Below are 21732 nucleotides of genomic sequence, written 5' to 3' on the forward strand. Positions count from 1 at the left end.
ATGGAAGCAATAGTTAAACATCCTTTTGGAACTTCTTCCTGCAGAAGTAACCACAAAGTTTATGCCCAAAGACGCAATAGCACTGAATGTATTTTAAAAACTCACCCCATGAACAGAAAAGTTTAATTCTCTCTTTGCAAAGGTCAAAGAAAGCAAGATAGTTTTTATATTTTGCAACAAAAAACCCAGTAGCATAGCAATTTGTAATAGGATTCTGTTACAAGTATTAAAGATTAAGGATTTTAAATGCACTTTTTAAAAATTTAGCAACATCTGAAAAATAAACTACAACACACTTAGACACACATAGCAAATAAGGAAAAGTTTGTATTATAAACCTATTAATTCTATGCTAAGTATTTAAAGATGTAAAATGAAACGTAGACCTGGGCAAACCAGAGGGTTTTTTTTTTTCTTTCTTTCTTCTAAAATTGTTTATGCTTAGATGATTTTCCTTCGCTGCTATCCTTACTTCCTTTCAGTGATTTCTACCTACTGGTCGAAGAGGCTTTTTTGCACTCTTCAGAATATTTTTGAAACAGTATAGAGTTTTCTCCTAGTATTTCTACCTCAAAATTTATTGAACTTGGAATAGTTTGAGTATGCCCAGTTTTCCTTTTGAAGGGAAGAGGGATTATGATGTTTTCCTCCTAACAGAATTATCAAAAATTAAGCAAGTACCATCATGTGGTATTGCAAAACAAAAAAAGTACCCCCCCCAATGACTTGATGATGTTTTGCGCTGTTACTGTGATCAGTTTGAACACTGATAAATATGGATGATCTAATAAGTCTGCAGCTTTTTTTTCTTTGGAGAAATGACTTTACAAATGAGCATATACAAGTTCTTTTTACTCGGGCCAGTGAAAACCCACTTCAGATGAGAGGAGACACTTTGCCTAATATTTTGGAGTTCATTAACATGGAAAGTAAGTCTTTAAACATGCTGTAGATTGTCTCAAAAAGATTCTTCATATGAGGTCATTCAGAAGAGGTGCCAGGTTTTGACCTTCCTCGCCAGCATTAGTCAACTCTGAACAGGATCTGTACCCAACATGGTGTCTGCCAGGACTCCTCATTTAAATGGGGTCTTGTCTCTATCCCTTAGTGTGACTGTGGTGCTCCTCGACAAAATATCCATCACATTGTGTCCAAATCAAGAGCTTACACTGACCTAATGTCTGATTTTTTCCAACATAGACCACCCTGTCCTCAAATGGCTGGGTGGACTGGACATTAACATTTGAATCACTATAAATCCATGTATTTGCTGTACGCTAAATAAAAACAATTCAGAAGAGATATTTTTATCCAGTTATATCCTAAAGTTCTGAATAAGCATAAAGAAAAAGATGGTCAAGCAATTTATTACTTTTCCTCAAAGTTCTACAGCTGTTAAGACAGTGGCTTGCATTTCTGAACATAGGGGAATTGCATGAGTAATCCTAAAATACTTCTCTGTGGTTTCTAAGATGTCACCAGAGTAGATGGGTATACTAAATTGTAATGCAAACAGATGTAGTTGAGAAGACCAAGCATAATCTTCATGATTGAATGTTGCCAAATTCTGGATAGACCAAACATACCATATGATTATACACTGATTTCTTTAATTGGGACTATTTCCTACTTTTGATTTTTGCGGAATATAATTTGAAATCTCAGTTGATAAATACGTTCTTCTCCATTTCTGTAGAACAATGTATGAATATAACCCATACTATAGCCACGGTCTGAAATTTAAATCACGTTAATGTGTGAATAAAATATAATTAATAAGCCGCATTACACACACATCTAATCCTTGATTTATAGCCATTCATTTAGTGACCATTTGAAGTTACAACAGCACTGAAAATAATTAACTTACAACTGTTTTTCATGACCATTACAGCATCCCCATGGTCACGTGATCAAAAGTCAGATGCTTGGCAACTGGCATGTATTTATGACGGTTGCAGTGTGCTAGGGTCATGTGATCACTTTTTGCAATCTTCTGACAAGCAAAATTCACTGAACTCTGTTATTAATTTAACAATTGCACTTAGCAACTGTGGCAAGAACGGGAGTAAAATGGGGCAAAACTAATTTAACAACTGTCTTGCTTAGCAATGGAAATTTTGGGCTCAGTTGTGATCGTAATTCAATGCCTGTATCACACTTTTCAAAGAGTTGAATAATATTGAACAGTTCTTCACATTTTATTTTCTTGGGAAAGTTATCAAGCCTTTTGATAAAGGAAAACTTGTCTCGATCTCTGATTTGTCAGGGACTGTAACATCTTTAACAAGGCAGTTTTCTACCCTACTGCTGCCTGGCAGCCCTAAGGCTGCTTCATGCTTATAAGCCTGACCCTTGGGTGATGTGGAAAAAAGCCAAGCCACGCATTAGTGCACATGCGGTAGATATTAACATACTTTGACAGAAGGAAAACTTTCATAACGAATTAGAGCTTGATTTGGAGAAGTCCCCAGGGTTGAAATCTGTTTGGAATATCTGAGAAGCTAGTGCTAAAATAATTGTAGCTTAATTTCAGACTGTGTTTTTAAATTGCACCAGACCAAGTCTCACTTGTCAAAATTTTAGAAAAGCTTCTGTTAAGATTTTTCTTCAACCCCATGCAAAAGGAAATGTACGTAGTAGATATTTGTTTTGGTTAGGTTTGTGGTTTATTAACATAATTACAAAGAAGCAGAGATTGAAGTTTCTTGTTTTATAAATCTGTTGTGGTTCACAGTTCCCTCCACAGCTGGTAAATGTTCTGTTCTCAATGTATCCTATACATGTTGGAGATCAGATAGTGTGGGAATTTATAGGGTAAAGAGAAAGATGTAAACAGTGTGTGTGTGTGTGTGTGTGTGTGTGTGTGTGTGTGTGTGTGTGTGTGTGTGTGTAGGGGAAATACTAGTTAATTCCCCCCCCCCAAATTCTGAAAATAGTTTTGGTAAAACAGCAGAGGATGAATTTTGTGTATGAATTTCAAATGAATACTCAAATATAGTTTAGTTTCCTTACAGTAGGACCACAACATTGTCAGAAGAAGGTAGTTGAACTGTGTGTGTATATATCTAAATATACAAGTTTGTGTGCATTCAAAATGAGTTAATAATATATTCTAATTCAGGATACCATTCCACCTCTGACTATTATAGGGCTAGATTTCACTGGTGCTTGAATACTTAGGAGATATTATGGACCTATATCAATGTTCTATAGATTTCCTTGTCACAAGAAAATGATTGCAACCACCAAAACAGACGTGATTTGGTGGAGTTAATGAGATCCTCAGAGACAGAGACAACATGCAGATATTGTAGAAGCAAGGATGGTTCACAGTAACCGAAAGTCTAATGAATATAAACTAATTTAATTTAATTTAATTAATTACATTTATATGCCGCCCCTCTCCGAAGACTCAGGGTGGCTCACAATACATTTAAAAAATCATTATAAAAAGACATTGAAAAATTAAAAACATTAAAAACTCATTCACACCATTCATGGCCGGATCTCGCCAGATCACAAGAGCGAGATCAACGGCCCCAGGCCTGCCGGAAAAGCCAGGTCTTCACCGCTTTTCAGAAGGCCAATAGGGTGGGGATGGTCCGGACCTCAGGAGGTAACTGGTTCCAGAGAGCTGGGGCAGCCACAGAGAAGGCCCTCCCCTGTGGGCCTGCCAGCCGACATTGTTTAGCTGATGGGATCCGGAGGAGACCAACTCTGTGGGATCTTACCAGTTGCTGGGAGCTATGTGGCAGAAGACAGTCTCAAAGATAACCTGGCCCTGAGCCATGTAGGGCTTTAAAGGTAATAACCAACACCTTGAATTGTGACTGGAGACCAATAGGGAGCCAGTGCAGCTCGCAGAGAATTGGTGTAATGTGGGTGTATCTAGGTGCACCCACGACAGCTCGCGTGGCTGCGTTCTGGACCAACTGTAGTCTCCGAACACTTTTCAAGGGTAGCCCCATGTAGAGCGTGTTGCAATAATCTAACCATGAGGTGACAAGGGCTTGTGTGACTGTGAGGAGAGCCTTCCGATCCAAGTAGGGTCGCAATTGGTGCACCAGGCGAACCTGTGCAAAGATCTAAACTAGATGTCTGAAGGTTGAGTCCTGATAACTGGATTTTTTTTCCTGTTAGTTTGAGACATTCCACTGCTCGTCTAAGAAGCTTCAGTCATAGCAAGTTAGTTAGGCAGGGTATTGTTGGACTGTACCAACTCCTCCTGCACCAACCTCAGGAGTTTCCTCCCCAAGCACTTTGCAATATATTGATGAAAATTCCAGCCATCCAGGTAAAGTTGTCTGAAGGTTGAGTCATGTCAACTGGACATTGACTAACCATGACTCAACCTTCAGACAACTTTACCTGGATGTCCAAGAATATTCATCAGCATAGATTTAGCTATATTTACCTTTCTTAAAATTATGTTTTGAATTCCTTAGCTAACAATTTCTTTCTTCATTTCTGTATTTTGCTTACCTCAGCAAAATAGCATGAGTGATATGTATCAACAATACAGGGTTAAGTTGGGTTATTTCTAAAGAGTAGATTGAAATGGTCGTTCAAACCCAAATATTCAGCTCTTAAGGGAGAGGTTGCACAGTGTTAGGAACAGATCTAATAGCTGCGGAGGTTTGATAATATTATTGTAGATGGGAGGAATAATAGAAATTGAATTATTTCTATTTTAATATGAGTAAATAAAATCAAGTTTTCACAAAATATAATTTTCACAGAATATAGTTGGACTATATCCATGTATTTTTATTTGTAGTGCAAGTTTTTGCCAGGACCATCTTTCATGATTTTTTTAAAAAAATTAATCTAGTCTAAAGCGCTAATAATCCCTGATGATCTTCTAGGTAGGACCCATGCTTACGATTTTCAGGATCAGTGAAAGTTGTCTAAGTCCTACAGCCTTCTGCACTTCAAGATCAATAGTTGAGAATTAAAATGTATAATAATTGCCTAAGTTTATGAATGATTTACAAGTTTCTTATTCCCGTGTGATTAATAATAATAATAGCTGGCTAATAGAATTAAGGAAAACTAGAAATATTTTTGTTTCAATAAATTAGGAGTTTGGTTCCTGTGTTTGAAACAGATTGCAGGATTGATCACATGTTAATCTCTTAACCACTTCCATCAAAATAAATTTTTCATACAGAATATTCCTTTTTTTGCTTGTTTACTATAGCTGAACTATATATACATATATTTATATTTTACAGGTAATAAGCCTTGATGGAACCATGAGAAAAACACTCATAGAAGATAAACTTCCTCATATATTTGGATTTACTTTACTTGGTGAATATATCTACTGGACAGATTGGCAGAGGCGAAGTATTGAAAGGGTTCATAAGAAGGGGGCAAGTCGGGACATTATCATTGATCAGTTGCCGGACTTGATGGGTCTTAAAGCAACAAGTGTCACCAGAGCAGAGGGTAAGTGAGGGCATTGCCCAATGGTTTGGACTACGCTCCACTCCTCATGTTTGCAGTGAAGAGTTGCTTAATAGGAAATGTAACCAGTGTTAAGATTAACTATAAAAATTGGGATCCTTCTTGCAGATTCACTCTCTGATAGGTAAAGGGGTCTGAGAACTTGCATGCCAGTTGTTCTCAGTGATCTCTTTCTTATTTGGTGAAATAACTTTGAACCCATTGGTTGGTGAGAAGGAGAGTAGCCGATCTCCTCTTCAGTTAGCTATGTTCTCCTGTTGGACCTGGGTTGCACCTGCATGTTATTTCAACTGCCAAGGGTGTTTCATGACAGTGATGGGGGAAAAGGCATAACCAATGGACGTGTGTGTGAGATTTGGATATTGTGTTGAAGGGGCTCAATTACTGGCATGATCCTCTTTCATCTTTGCAGTGTATCCATTCTCTAAGGGACTGGGGAACTCCAAAATGGTTGGAGAAATGCTGTAATGGGAATACAGCCACCTGGTTTGTTAAGGTCTTTGAATAGTGCTGATGTATTTCTATTTTGTTTCTTTTTCATGCTACCTAGGTCATTTTATGAGGTAAACATGAATAATTTATCATGTATTCTTACAAATGAGAAATAAGTATGATTATAGGGATGTATCAGTTGGGCTACAAAATATCCTCTACGCAATACCTTCTGTTATAAAAGGCGCACATTATTAGCTACCAATCCCATTATGCTGTTTTGACCTATGTTTATGTCCAGAGAAGCTTTTAGTTTAAGTATGGAGGTATATAAAGAGAGTAGCCATTAATATTCCTCATGTCTGCAGATTGAAGGATCATACTGAAAATAACTGTATCTTTTACACACATATTTACACTGTGTGTGTGTGTGAGAGAGAGAGAGAGGGGGGGGGGAGAGGGAGAGGGAGAGAGAGAGAGAATATAAACATGAAAGCTTGGCTCCTGATTTATGTATATGTGCATCCATTACATTTGCCTAATTAGGGCTTTAGATATATTTCTATCCCATCTCACTGTGTTCTCTAAGATTCACTCATCTTTTTAACATTTCCTCATAGCAGTATTCAACCATACTGACACAGGCAACATTTTCAAAAAATGTTTATTGGCTGCTATTCCCAGACCATAAGCATCTGGGATGAGCTGAAGTTTGTGATATAAACTACAAGTCAAAATAGTGCAAAGGTTGGGAATTTATTATTCATACATGGAAAATACTTAAGGGGTCTCCACAGGTTTTAACACCTAAGTGCACAAAGAAATTTATAATATTCCAAAAGTTTATTGTGAAAAGAAGGAATGTTTTACTCTTTCATTAATGTTAAATGGAACTTTGCCATAAAAATCAATTAAGTTTAATTTAAATTTTGTGATTCTTTTCAATAACCTTTTCTTTGAAACTGCAACAATAACAGCCATTATCATAATGCCAAATTATTAGCTCTTATTATAAGGATACATTTTCACTCAATCCCATGAAATTTTGTTGAGTTTCACACATTTTCACACTCCAAAATATGTGTAGAGAGTTACTCATGCAGCTATCATCTGCTCATCATCCAGATGCTGAATCATTATTACAACTGCTTGTCATATCTTACTGAATCATGTTTGCTGCCTATTGGAATTCTCTATAGATTTAATTTCAGAAATTGGTTTACTATCTTTGTCGTATTTGGAATTATCATGTGGGCCAATAATTAATAATTATACTTTTGATGCAAAAGGTATGTTGGGCTGTTGGGAAAGTTATAGGAGGTCATCTAGGAAGACTCCAATGAATAGGTCCAACTAGAAACAGAAATATACTTACTGTCTAACAGAAAACTGAAATTGGTTGCAGCGTCTTGATGCTGTTGGTTGGGTTTGGAGATTGTGTTGACTCTTAATTGATAGTTATGGGCATATTTTTCCATATTGAAAAATGCATATTAATTCAACAAACTGTAAGATAAATTAATAAATATTGGAGACAAGGGACTGAGACTGCAATGCATTGATATTGTAAGGGATATCTGCTGAACTTAATTTCATTAAAGTGAATTTTCAGCCCAGGACTTTCAAATCTTGTCTAAGACTGAGATAAATAATAAATGGAGGAAAGCTTTTAACCCAGTTTCCTTCACTAGACAATTCTAGAAGACATGGGGCAGAGTTTATCTTGAGCTGTTTTGAACGTGGAAGGGCCTATGCTTTAAGACCTAAAGCCTGTCCTTGCCAAGCTTTTCTTTTCCTTCAGAGAACTGTTTTTCTTTTTAGGGACAAATCCGTGTGCTGAGAATAATGGCGACTGCAGCCACCTGTGCTTCTTCACACCCCAGGAGTGCAGGTGTGCCTGTCCAATTGGACTGGAGTTACTTAGTGATATGAGGACCTGCATCATCCCAGAAGCTTTCCTTGTCTTCACCAGCAGGGCAGCTGTTCATAGGATTTCTCTTGGAGCCAGCAACAATGATGTTGCCATTCCTCTTACGGGTGTGAAAGAAGCTTCTGCTCTAGATTTTGATGTATCTGACAACAGAATCTACTGGACAGATATTAGCTTAAAGGTATTCATGGTTTGCTTTGTTAACCAACTGTTCTAATGGACTCCTTCCAGAACAACATTTTGGTTCTAAATATTTTGTTGTTTAAATCTTACAAAATAAAACAATCCTTGAGGGAGCCCTGTCTTGCATAATACTTTGCACTGAGCCATTAATTGTTTAAATTCTTTTGTATTCTGAAATTTCTGTCATCTTTTAAAATGGTTTTGCAGACAATAAGCCGAGCCTTTATGAATGGAAGTGGACTCGAACATGTGATTGAGTTTGGGTTAGATTACCCTGAAGGCATGGCTGTAGATTGGATGGGAAAGAATCTCTATTGGGCAGATACTGGAACCAATAGGATTGAAGTGGCCCGGTTGGATGGGCTATTCCGGCAAGTTCTTGTGTGGAAAGATTTGGACAATCCAAGGTCATTGGCTCTTGATCCATCAAAAGGGTAAGGAAAAAAAAAAACCTCAAACCCAAACTTGGTGTTTATTAATGTTTATTAGTTTAATTGCAAATGCGTTCCCCAAATTATGCCATTTTGATGGAGGAAGGCTCCAGTCTCCCAAAAGTTTACAGAATTGCAATTTTTCTGTCCTGCTCTGATTTCCATTTCTACTGCAGTGGGGTAAGGGGCTGGGGTTCCTCCTTGTGCCTGACTTTGAACTTTTTGCTCAATTTTTGTGCAGAAGGGAAGATTTCTGTATTGCTGTGGTATGTGTATTAAGCAGGGCAAACATTTTAATTTGATTTTCTCTCAACCAAGACATCCAAGGTTATAAATGCAAGGATTTGTTGCAAAGCTGTTTTCTTTACAGCCACTAAATGAGATAGTAAGTGAGAACCAGCTGTATAGGAAAGGACAAATAACAGTTCCTGTGGGAGAACTGTCCTTAATGGAGAACATTCATTGCGAGTTATGTAGCCAATGGGGGCGGGGGATCATGCCTCTGTTTCTTTTGCATGGTTCTAGAGTAGGGGTGGGCAAGTGCATGTATTCCAAAAAGCAGTTTTTATATTTGGCCCTTTTTGCAACTTTGAGCTTTGGGTTATTTTAAGTGTTGCAGTGGATACAAAAAACCTTAGTTTTGAGACACCATTTTATCATCTTAAAAGTCCTGGTATCCAGATGGGTGACTGTGCCCAAAACATCTAAGACTCATACCACTCCAAATGCATCCATGGTCCCTGGGAGACCCGTGCCTCCCCCAAATAATGTGCAAACATCCAAAATAAATTGTTTTGAAACATAGTAGAATTTTTTTCCCCATTTCTGAGAACTCATAAGGCAACCTGCAAGCCAAGCAATTGCTCTGCTACAAATTAAATATTGAATCATTCCAATTTTTGTTTCATTACAGGTATATGTACTGGACAGAGTGGGGAGGAAAACCCAAAATTGTTCGAGCATACATGGATGGAACAAATAGCATCATGCTGGTGGATAAGGTGGGACGTGCCAACGATCTTACCATTGATTACAAGGATCAAAGACTTTATTGGACCGATCTGGACACAAGCATGATTGAGTCATCCAATATGCTAGGTAATTTGCCAATATCTAAAATATAGTAGATGTGGCATAAAAATAAGTAAAGAAAGCTATGGGTGGTATGTCATGCTGAAGAAAGATCCTGAATTTATTTATTTATCTTTAAGACAAAGATGTGATCAACTGATCACATGGGAGCACGGTATAGCAGCCTTTTTGTTTAAGTAGCCCCCAAAACTTGGTTTTACGTTAAGTTCTGAATACGATTTCTCATTCCTTGTAATTTGTTCCAAAACTTTGGAAGAGTAATTAAATAGAAGCAACAACAAACCAGAGTGTATTACCAAAAGTAGTTGGAAAGTTTTGGAGTCCCGGTGTCCAAATTATGGATGTGAACAATACAGTGGACAAAAACATCTCTCTGGAATGTTTCCCATCTCTTGCTTCAGAAGAGCTGATTGTACTAGGTGTTCCAACTATTGCATTGCTAAGCCACCTGAGGTCTCTTCCAGTATGAAGTAATATCCTGAATCCCCCTATAATTACCAAATTGTGTAGGGCGGGAGAAAGGGGCCGTAATTAACAAACACCAAAACAAACAAATATGTACAGATATATTAGTTGGGTCACACAGATGTACAGATGTAGCATCTTTATGGTGCTAAGGAGCATCTTAAAACAGTTGTATCTTTTCTTAGGTTTGTGCTGCTGCTTTTCTGCAGCTGACACGAGATACTGGGAAATGAATTGCTTAGTTGAAGGTGCTCCTAAAAGGTGCCCGGTGTATGCCCATCTTTTGTCCTTCAAATTTAGATTTCTGCATAGGCCTAATGGGTATGTGCATGTATATGTACCATGTACATACATATCACATTATTGTTTTAGATATTGTGCTCTTACAGTCAGCAGGGAATAGATATAGCCTGACTGTAGTTATATCTCATAAGCTTGTCTAGCATTCCTTTTTTTCCCGTAAAAAGTATCACGAGAAAGCCTTTCACCAACAGATCATGTTTTTTTTAGAAGTATAGATATGATTTAGTTCAAACATTGGTGACAATGGTGGAAGCCATCACACATATCATGCTAATCATCTGGAAATTTGCTATACAGGCATGGAAAAATACACACTTGGTTTAAGGAATTGCATGCCCCAAAGCACTGATTAGAATCAAATCTGAAGCAGTGCACAACTTTTTTTTTTTTCTATCTTTAATGTACCAGCATATATTTTCCTTGATAAAGCTTTGCAGCAGAAAATAGTCAGTACTTAACTGAAAGTTTGCTCCTATGATAGGACTTTCTTTAGGTGAAATAAAGATACTTCCCAAACTGTATCGTTTTGTTTCTGGTTTTTTATAGAATTAAAGCTTTCATCAGTGATAGCTTTGTTTCTTAGCTGCCATATATATTAAATTTTGAACTATATTGTAATTGTTTTTATGATTGTCAACTATCCATTAGTCTGAGATGAATAATTATCAAAAAGGAATGAATGATCAAGAGAACATCCTATATTCCATTGTTTTTTTAATTGGTCTGAGACTATAAATAAAATTAATGAAGGTATTGTGTTTGACCATGGGGGACCATGGGATTCATAATTGTCCAGGGCAATTTTTTTCAATGTACTCTGACAGGAAGTACTGCTTTATATGCTTCTTTCAAAAAGATGAAAGGAATAGCAAATGGCAGAGATAGATGACCTATATTAATTGATAATTAAACATTACTAGTAAAAATTTGAGTTAATTCATCCAACCTTTAATCTTTTGGCTATCATGGTTTGAATCTCTGTGTTGATTAACAACATATGGGTTGTTTCTTTCAGGGCAAGAGAGGGAAATAATAGCAGATGATCTACCTCACCCCTTTGGGCTAACTCAGTACAGTGACTTCATCTACTGGACAGATTGGAACCTCCACAGTATAGAAAGAGCTGACAAAACAAATGGGAGGAATCGAACAATTATTCAGAATCGTCTGGACTTTGTGATGGATATATTAGTTTTCCATTCATCACGACAGGATGGTTTCAACGAGTGTGCGCAAAATAATGGACACTGCGGGCAGTTGTGCCTGGCCATACCCAATGGCTATAGATGTGGCTGTGCATCGCACTACACTTTGGATCCCAAGACCCGGAACTGCAGTTGTATGTATTTTTTGCAGCTCTCTAAATATTTTCAGTTGTCTACCAATCCCAACTTGGTATTCTCTAAATAGGTTGAATTACAACTCTCATCGTGGATGTGCTGGTTGAGATCCTGAAAGTTATAGTCCAACACTTCCAGGAAGACAACATTTTTGCATCTGTAGCCTATCTGCGTGGGAAGGACAGACTGCTGGAACGAACCATAGGAATGATTCACATCTATTCTTGCCAGAAGCCGAGTAGCAGCTAAAGAACATAGTGTTCTTGGGAGTGTGCACTCGCTCTTCTTCTGTTAGTTCCAGGCCTTCCTCCATCAAAATAGAGTCCTGGTTCCAGTAAGCCCAGGGTAGAATGGGAGGAATGTCAAGGATTCTACAACAGAACTTAAAAGAGGAGAGGTTTCACAAAGGAACCGCATAGTTCCTGTTCCAAGGGCATCTTGCCAGCCCATTTGTTTCTGATACCTGAAACCTGGCTGAGTGGGTTTTTTCATCCTGCAACCTTCCAGATGAAAAGAAAGGGCTAATTCTTTTCTGCTGGCATTGCAGCAGCTTCTAGCAATTTTGTCATGTTGCTCAGTCCAGGGTTGAGCCTAGTGGGTGGCAATGAAAAGGAGTAAAAATAAGTAGCGTTAAAAACGAAACTTGAATAATTTTTACTAAATCCACATGTCCTCCTAGCACACTAGATACTTATGGCTGTATATATAGATGTCTGCATCTCTCCCGATAAATGCCTTAATTTTCATTTATAGAAAAATCATTATCTTGTTTTCCAACCAGAAGAGAAATTCAGATATCGGTTAACAAACAACACAAAAAAATGAAATTAACAATAAACCTATCATTAAAGCAACTGGATAAAACTCAGCACAATTCTGGATTCAAAACAGTATTGGAAAATAAACATAAAGGGTGATTGCCAACAGTTGTCCATTTCAGAGTTTTCCAAAAACCTGCCTTTGTGATTTAAAGTAACACCAGCTTTGCTTCAGGGTGGAGGGAAAGGGAAAGTTTGGTTAAACACATTAAATGAAAGGAATTCTAAATTCATTTTTAAAGGATCTAAATTGAAACACTGCAATTATTTTAAAGATATAGTTGATGCAAGTAATAATGGTAGGATTTAATTTTGTTTGGGGTAGTGCTTGTCAGTAAGAGGAGTACTATTTAATGTTATACACTGAAAATAAACTGAACATTTTGCAGAAAATGTCAGCAGCGTTTACTTCCTATACAGTTGGCTTGAATGGCAAGTTGACATTTGCTGAGTCCTTTGTTTTAACAGAACCCAGTGCTGGCCCAGTACTCCTTGGGTTGACTGCTGCTTCTTGCTGTTATTCTTTATGCATCTGTCCCTTCTATGCAAGTAAGCATTGAGAGAGATGGGAGCCTCTCTTATAATTTGGCAAGAGCTGGATTCACCCACATCCATATGCCATCAGCAATGAAGAACATAGGACATAGAATAACAAAGTTGGAAGGGACCTTGGAGGTCTTCTAGTCCAACCCCCTGCATGATCAGGAGACTGTATACTATTCTAGGTTATCCAATTTCTTCTTGAAAACCTCCAATGATGGAGCATCCATCCATTTCTGGAGGCAAGACATTCTACTGACAAATTGTTCTCACTGTTAGGAAATTTCTCCTTAGTTCTAGGTTGGATCTCTCTTTAATGATTCAGATTCAACAAATAAGATTGGTAGAAGTTGAGATTGGTAGATGTAGAGGGCATCCTACCCAAAAGGGCCTTTAAAAAAAACCCTGGATCTGGCATTGCATGATCCTCCAAGAGAGGATCCCTGGGAAAGTGAGGCAGACCAGTCTTCTTAATTAATCTTGCATGAGTTAGGCTTCCCTGGATACCTTCCGGGACTGGACTGAAGATCATAGATGTCATTTTATCCCATATCTGGTAATGCGAAATATATCAGACTTTTTGGCAAATCATTCTGGTGTTTTCTTTGAAGATGGGATTGAAATCATGTCATTCTGTGACCAATAATAGTATTAGCAAAAATATGGACATAGAAGGATTATACTTTGATATTTTTGCAAATGTGTAATTTACTTTCCAAAAGAATTTTACCAATATTGTTATTTGGATTGTGTTCATTTTTTTTCTACCTTTAGCACCCAGTAGTTTCTTACTATTCAGTCAGAGGTCTGCAATAAGTCGGATGATACCAGATGATCAGCAGAGTCCAGACATCATTCTTCCCATCCATGGCCTAAGAAATGTTAAAGCCATTGATTATGATCCACTTGATGCATTCATCTACTGGGTAGATGGACGCCAAAACATTATTAAAAGGGCGAAAGATGACGGTAGTCAGGCAAGTATTTTTATCTTGTAAATGTGCCTAAACTGATAGCATATACATGCAGCATATTGATAGCAATATACTGTATGGATGTTTTCTGCAACCTGGTCCTGCAGTGTCCTTCCAAAACAAGACTTCCTTTACAGGATTTAAACTGAAAGGAAGCCAAAAAATGAAAAAACCCACCTTGCTATCTTAGCGGGTGAGAAGTAAATACTTAAATGTTTTTCCTCTCCTACCCTAAAAGTTTTCTTGCTGTGATAGAAGGCTGCTAATTCCAAACTGGGACGTTTCTGAAGAAGTAGAAAGGGGGAAAAAGGCCCTTTTCAATCAAAGCACCTTCTATTTATACTGTCATATTTTGGCTGTTGCTGATGGAGCCCCTTTATTATTTCTTTCTTGGCAAGCTGCAGTAAAGTTCTTTTTCTATGGAAAATACTTGAATGTTCAGTGTGCATTTTCATACATCCAAGAATGTATTTTCGCTAGTTTGTGTTCTGTAAAAATGAGAATTGGGGGACGAGGTGTAGGAAAGGACCATCTGGGCTAATTTGATAAATTTTGCTGTAATATTTTCTACCAGATAATGAAATCTTGTTTGTACCAAGGAGGGGCTCTCTAGTGTCAGGCCTGCTCTTTGAAGAATATTTGCTAGGCGTTAATTGCCGAATTGTTTCCCATTAGTGCTCTTCTTAGGTGCAAATTACATTGGTGACTACTTGCTACAATGCAGTCTGTTGTTCTGTAGAAGCAAAAGAGTTTCACTTTGAAGAATTCCTTCTTGCGACATTTTTAGTATGCAGATTTGCAGTGATATTGATGATTGGGGTACTTCATATTTAGCCTCTGTTAATTAGTGGTTTTAAATATTAATATTCATAACCAGATATTTCTCAGTTGTTTTTTTCCTGAAATCATGTAGAAAAAAGTAAGCTTGCCTCTTGGGGCCTGCATGAACTTCTAGCTTTCTTTACAGTAATACATCAATAGCTTGCTATTGCTGTCTTTACAGCCCTGGGGTTTCTCTGACCCAAGCACCTTTTTTTACAATAATTTTTATTAACATTTACAGATACAAAGATAAAAAATTAATACAACCTAAGAAAAATATAAAAAGAAAAAGGTACCTGAAAAAAGAAAAAGAGAAAAGAGAAAAACATGGTAAAAAAAGAAAAGAAATATGTAGAGGAATTACTTTCCCCTTCATAAAGACAAGTACAAACAATTTTAACAATTTATCAGGAACAACAACACATATATTGTAACATTGATCAAATAAGCCAATTTTATATTCCTTTCCTTTGCTTTTAAGAACCTTGACCTTTAATCCTTTTAAATACTGTCCCAAAATATTTTTTATTTCCCCTTTGTCCTCAGAAACCTCTTTAATAAGTTTATATTTTTTGTAAATCTAAGATAAGACAGTTATCCAAATCACTTTTCTGATTTGTTATCTATATGTCCCTTTTCATTATTATTATTTAATTATTAAGATATCAGCTGGTTTCATATGTAAACATATTTGTGTTACATATTTTCCATATCAGTCTTGTGACATGTCATTTTTAATTCTACATTCAAATACACATCCCAAAATAGCTGTCAGTTCTTTTCTATCACCTCTTTTAAACTTTAAAAGTAGTTTTAAAGTGGATTTAGTAGTTTTAAAGTTAAAAGTAGATCATTTTAAAAGCAAATTGTGAATGTATTAGCTCTTGCCTTAAATGTTTCAGTTCTTTCTTTTAATAATCTGATTGTTTCATTCCCTCAATAGGCAGGAATTTTTTAATACATATACAAATAAAAACAGCTACTGATAGTACCATTTTAGAAAGTGGAGGATTTGTTCTCAGAAAGAATAGTTCATCTCAAAGTCTGGTAAAATACTGAGCGAAGAAAAAACAAGCTATGATTTTTTGTCTACATCTTTGTGAATTATTGTCTTTACTGAATTGGTCAATTGAAATTGCAATCCAGTAACCACTTACTTAGGGTTAAAAGTAATTGAACTCAGTGGGATTTATGGAATTGCATAAAATCACATTCTTAGAATTTTTTTCTCTCTAACAACTCTAATTATTATTTCGTTTTAAACAAATTTTCTGTATACTGTGACATCAAATAATCTTATCTATTTTGTTCTTGTTTTTCTTTTCCTTGTAGCCTTTCACAGTCATGAATATTCGCAACCAAAGCCAAAATCCAGAAAAGCAGCCACATGACCTGAGCATTGATATTTTCAGCCATACTTTGTACTGGACCTGTGAAGCTACAAATACAATCAATGTCCACAGACTTAATGGCGAGCAGATTGGAGTTGTCTTACGGGGAGATCATGACAAGCCCAGGGCCATAGTTGTAAATGCAGAACGAGGGTGAGAATACTCTCAAGTTCTAAGAAGTTATATTGCATTGAATGTTGCAAAATGTTCCATGGAGGTTGCCCGTGCTAGTTATAGGATATAGACATTTATTTTGCTTGTTATCTTGGGATATTTTAAGCCAATTTCATAGGGCTGCCTGACAGTTTCTTATGGCTAGACCACCAAGGCTGTTCTAACCTCCTTTAACTTAAACCAAAAGCTACCTAACAGTTTTCTGGGATTAATTAAGCTCTTGTCTCTGGAAATAATGCATTTATTTTTATTGTTGAAACTTTTGAATGAATAATAGGAAAAAATCTTGATAACATATCCATCCACAGAAAGGATTTTTATAATCTTGAGTTCCTAGAGAAATCATAAAACTAAATAAATATAGATAAATGAGGACAGCAATTTCATCTCTACCCACACATTTGCCTCAGAGGGTGGTCCTAATCCTCCAGAGCAGTTGTTATTGGGGCTGTGATGGGAAGGGGAAGGATGAGAGGTCATGCCTACAGGCTTCTAGTCCCAATCCCTTTGGCTTTATTTAACCAACTGTACTACGTCCATCGGGGGAGTTTGGCTTGGGAGCGAGCGGACGGTATATTTCAGATATCCCTTTTCTAGCCGTAAAATTTACTGGAATTTCCCTTGTACAAAACAAGATCATAGTTAATCTGCCCTAGAAGCTGAGAAAGGAAGTTCAGTCTCAGAAAACAACTTCAGAAAATGGCAGAGAATATAATTATACATGATGTTTGTCTCCCAGATATTAAGAGTTCAGTTGTTCTTATATGTTGTCAGGTACATGTATTTCACTAATATGCAAGAACGAGCCCCAAAGATTGAGCGTGCAGCCTTGGATGGAACAGAACGAGAAGTGCTCTTCACCACTGGTTTGCTTCGACCTGTTGCACTAGTGATTGACAATAAACTTGGGAAGCTCTTTTGGGTGGATGCTGATCTCAAACGGATTGAAAGTTGCGACTTATCAGGTGTGTTGTGCTCTCCTTTTTGCATAAAATGTCCTGAGCGTCCCATTCAAACCATGGAACCTTTTGGTGAACTGCGCAAGTTAGTAACCAGTTCAGTATTCTCGGATAATTCTGTAACTGAATGCTGAATGGATTTTTCTCCAAAGTAGGATTTCTGAGGGTATACTTATTTTCCTGTCTTATTTTCTTTGTAACTTTCCAGCTTTTATTCTTCTCCTTGGTTATAATTAGTTCATTACATTTTTAACTATTTGCTTTACAGAATATGAATGTTTTTAGATAGTGATAATTATAATCTGTCCTGATTCCAGAAGTCCAACAACAGAAATTATTGTATTATTTTTTTGGACACTTGCTTTTGAAATTGCCTCTGATTCCAATGTTTTAATTGTTTTATTCTGTATATTACCCAGAATCCTAGTGGAGCCAACCAGTCTATAAATTAAATAAACACACACGCAATATTATACATTAATAGAGCCAGAAGGACTTTAGAAGCCAGGAATATGAATCTATAATAAAAATTTGGAGTACAGTTGTACTAGAAACAGATTTGTATTTTTATGTCAATATAGATTTTATTAATTCTGCTAAAATCATATTTTAAAAACAGAAAAAAGCAAGGATAAAAAGACAACAAAACAAAACCGCTAACACTGTAGGGCCCTTTTGGTATAATGAAAAGAAGAAAGATAACTAGGATAAAAGAGAATTGATTCTTTTCTCTAGCTTAATATATGTTAGAATACAGTAGTCGCTTTTCTAAATGTTATTATTCACTTCTACTTCGAATGCTACCTGAAATCTTATTATTAAGAAAAATTGCTCATAAAATATTTCTCTTATGAGACATTGAATATAATTTCACCTGAAAACCACTTCTATAGAAGAAACTACATAACTTGAATATATTGTTCTCCTTCTGGATTAGATGAAACTGGTTGTACTTATTTTCTCATTGGTCTTTTAATGAGGTGTTGCAGTCTGTTTTGGTATTCACTTTACTCATGTAAGGGCTGTCAAGTGTAGAACATTTACAAAAAATCAAGATGCTAATTTTTGCCAAGCAACCATCTAGTAGCTATAGTAACTTTTAAAAATCATTATTACTTTTTTTTTTTGAAATCTTCCTTCTAAAAAGAGAGAAAAAAGAAAGTTTGTATTGACAAAAGTTATGTTATACTTTCAGGGGCTAACCGGGTCACATTACAGGATTCCAACATTCTCCAGCCAATGGGTTTGACTGTTCTGGGAAATCATCTCTACTGGATTGATCGGCAGCAGCAGATGATAGAAAGAGTGGAAAAAACCAATGGATACAAGAGGACCAGAATACAAGGTCGAATTGCTCACCTAACTGGTATACATGCCATTGAAGATATTGATATGGAGGAATTCTGTAAGTTTATTATAATATTAAATTCTTAATGTTTTCCAATATCCTGTTACATTACCCTTTTTTATTCTCAGCTTGCTGCTCAGATTCATGAGTCAGTTCTAATAGGAATTTTAAACTCTGAAGGAAAATTTTTATTTGAGTCTACTCTAAAAAAGTTTGGCATTGAATACTCTGAGATCTAGGATCAAGTGGGAATTTGAACTTTGAAAAGCTTAATCCAAATCCAGGTCCTTATCATTATACCACATTGTTCACTTCATGTACCTTGCAATAAAACAAATCCATATTCACATTGTGAATCTAACAATATATTTCATCTGTCTGAGGCATTCTGATTCACTGTTTTTCAAAAGTGAGTAGAAATCAAGAAATAGCCATGTCTATTAGAAAAACAAATGGGCTTCATATGTCAAACGTTAGTAAATCGAACTTCTTTGTTTTATCATTCTTGATTTGATAATGATCACTGCATATAAAATAAAATAGTTTGTATCAATTTCATAGCTGAAGAACAAAGCTGAATATTTATTCCAGAACATTCCCTTTTTTTCTTTTTAATTAGAATCAACTGAATGGCAATTCTGAGACTGATTTTGGTTTTGGAAATGAGGAATAGGAATAATAGGAAATGAGTATTCAAGTATGATCCAGCTTTAAAATAGATACAACCACCACTTTCCCTCCTCATTGACTGCTATTTACTTATTTTTGTTTATTAGGGTTAGATTATCTACTTATTTTTTAAAAGTTACATATAATACAAAATTAGCAAAACTATATTGACTTTCCTCATCAAAAAGACAGAAAAGAAACAAGTCACAAAAAAGGCTTGTCTATAAATATCACATAATTGAAATAATTCAAAGGATTTGAACAAATTGCTCAGCAGTCTTCATCCTTGCACCTGAATCCGCCCTAATTCCTAAATGTATATTAGTCACTGCCATAAAGCATTTTAAATGCTTCATAAATGATGTTTAAATGTTCTTTACCATTGTTTTATAATAGATTTTTATAAGCTACCATGAGCCTATATGAGTCACCAACATATAAATCCAGTAAATAAATGCATACAACTTTCAAGTGTACCCTGTGTACAAAAAGTCTGCATATTTTGCTGCTTGAGATATAGCCAAATAGCAGAGTTGCATCTTCAATTGTCAGTGATTGAACTAAAATTGCACTGATCCTGTAGATTTCAATCCCCAAAGTGGCAACAGTGGAACATGTACGGACCATGTGAGATAATATTCCAATTTTTTATTTTCCTCTCCAGTTTCAGGGTGATTGCATCCAATACTTACTACAGATTCTCTCAGGTTTCCCATCTACAACTAACAGAATATTCTATTATAATAACCTCTTTTTTTTTTAATAAAAAGTTTTTTATTTTAAACATAGTAAAAAAGACATACATAGACATACAATATATACAAGAATCATAATTTCTTTTTCAGCTACATAACAGTGATCCATTTCTTACTATATATAAATATTTACAGATATTATAATGTTAACTTATTCAGCCTTTTTTTCCTATTCTATTTCATTTCTACTAACATGTTAATTGATCTATCACATTTTTCTCTTTCCCGTCTTCATTCCTTTAATTTATTTCCTTATTTTTCAGCCATTCATACCAATTATTTCACACTTTATAGTATTTAGTTTCCTCTTTCCCCTGAATTTCTTTAGTTAGTTTATTCAATTCTGCGCATTCCAAAATCTTTTTAATTATATCCTTATCTGGTGGTAATTCTTTCTTCCAGTATTGCACATATATAATACGTGCTGCTGTCAATATATGTAGTATGAGATACTGTGTTTCTTTACTATAATTTTCTATTGATATCCCTAATAGAAACTGTTCAGATTTTCCCTCTATTGAATTCTGGATTATTTCTTTGATCCAATTTTTAATTTTCTTCCAAAAAAATTTCACTACCGGGCATGTCCACCATTGGTGATAAAATGTTCCATAACTAATCTCACATTTCCAGCATTTCAGAGAATTGCTGGGGAACATTTTCGCTATTCTCGCTGGTGGAAGATGCCATCTGTGAAACATTTTCATCTGGTTTTCCTTGTATGCAGTTGAGATTGTTAATTTCATATTTGTTTTCCACATCTTCTCCCACTTCTCCAACTCTATCGAATAATTAAAATTTTGGGCCCATTTGATCATCGTTTCTTTCACGGTTTCCTCTTCCAGTTTATACTGCAATAGAAATTTGTATATTTTACTAATTAGTTTTTGTTCATTCTTTAACAGAATTTTATCAAGGTCGGTTAGTTCTACTCTAATTTGATCCGTTTTCTTCTCCTCAATATATTTTGATTTTATTTGTAGGTATGACCACCATTGTATTTCTCTACCTAAGTCCTGTTCCAATTCGTTTTTTGCTTTTAGGGTTCCCCCTCCATTAACAATATCCCTATATCTAATAATTTTGGACCAGTCTAGTAAATTTGGGTGTGTTAATATTTCTTCTGGAGGGATCCAGGATGGTACTCCTATATAGTGATGTTTCTTAATTTTATTCCAAATTGTTAAGAGTGAATTCCTAATTACATGTCTTTTGAAGTATCCATGTGTGTTCTGTTCCCCCCCCCCAATAGAAATGCATGCCACCCTACATGAAGATCGTGTCCCTCTAATATTAAGAGTCTTTTATTTTCTAATTCTATCCAGACTAAGCCAGCTGCTTGGTAATAGGTCTCCCAGTCCGGGAAGGCTATTCCTCCTCTGTCTCTTGTATCTTGTAATACTTTTAATCTAATTCTGGCTTTCTTCCCTTGCCAAATAAATTTTGTAGTCATTCTGTTTAATAAATCAAAGATTTTTTTCCCATTCTAATCGGTATAACCTGGAAGAGGAATAAAATTTTGGGCAAGATACTCATTTTTATTGCCGCCACTCTTCCTGTCCATGAAATTTGCAGCTTTGTCCAATTTTCCAAATCCTTCTCAATTTGCCAAACCAATTTATCATAATTTTCTT

General features: G+C 35.9%; 1 protein-coding gene across 1 annotated transcript in view; it reads left to right on the top strand.

Moving 5' to 3' along the window:
* The window catches only part of LRP5 (LDL receptor related protein 5), a 121033-nt gene that overhangs the window by 80032 nt on the left and 19269 nt on the right, over nucleotides 1-21732 (top strand). The window contains exons 8-16 of the mRNA XM_034416761.3: nucleotides 5238-5454; nucleotides 7726-8015; nucleotides 8225-8451; nucleotides 9362-9546; nucleotides 11324-11647; nucleotides 13781-13983; nucleotides 16135-16346; nucleotides 17142-17332; nucleotides 18522-18731. Coding sequence (XP_034272652.1) covers nucleotides 5238-5454; nucleotides 7726-8015; nucleotides 8225-8451; nucleotides 9362-9546; nucleotides 11324-11647; nucleotides 13781-13983; nucleotides 16135-16346; nucleotides 17142-17332; nucleotides 18522-18731 — 2059 coding nt within the window. The remainder of the gene's footprint in view (nucleotides 1-5237; nucleotides 5455-7725; nucleotides 8016-8224; nucleotides 8452-9361; nucleotides 9547-11323; nucleotides 11648-13780; nucleotides 13984-16134; nucleotides 16347-17141; nucleotides 17333-18521; nucleotides 18732-21732) is intronic.

The sequence above is a fragment of the Pantherophis guttatus genome, chromosome 1 (assembly GCF_059756535.1).
Source record: "Pantherophis guttatus breed Tessera chromosome 1, ASM5975653v1, whole genome shotgun sequence".
NCBI classification, from domain to species: Eukaryota; Metazoa; Chordata; class Lepidosauria; order Squamata; family Colubridae; genus Pantherophis; species Pantherophis guttatus.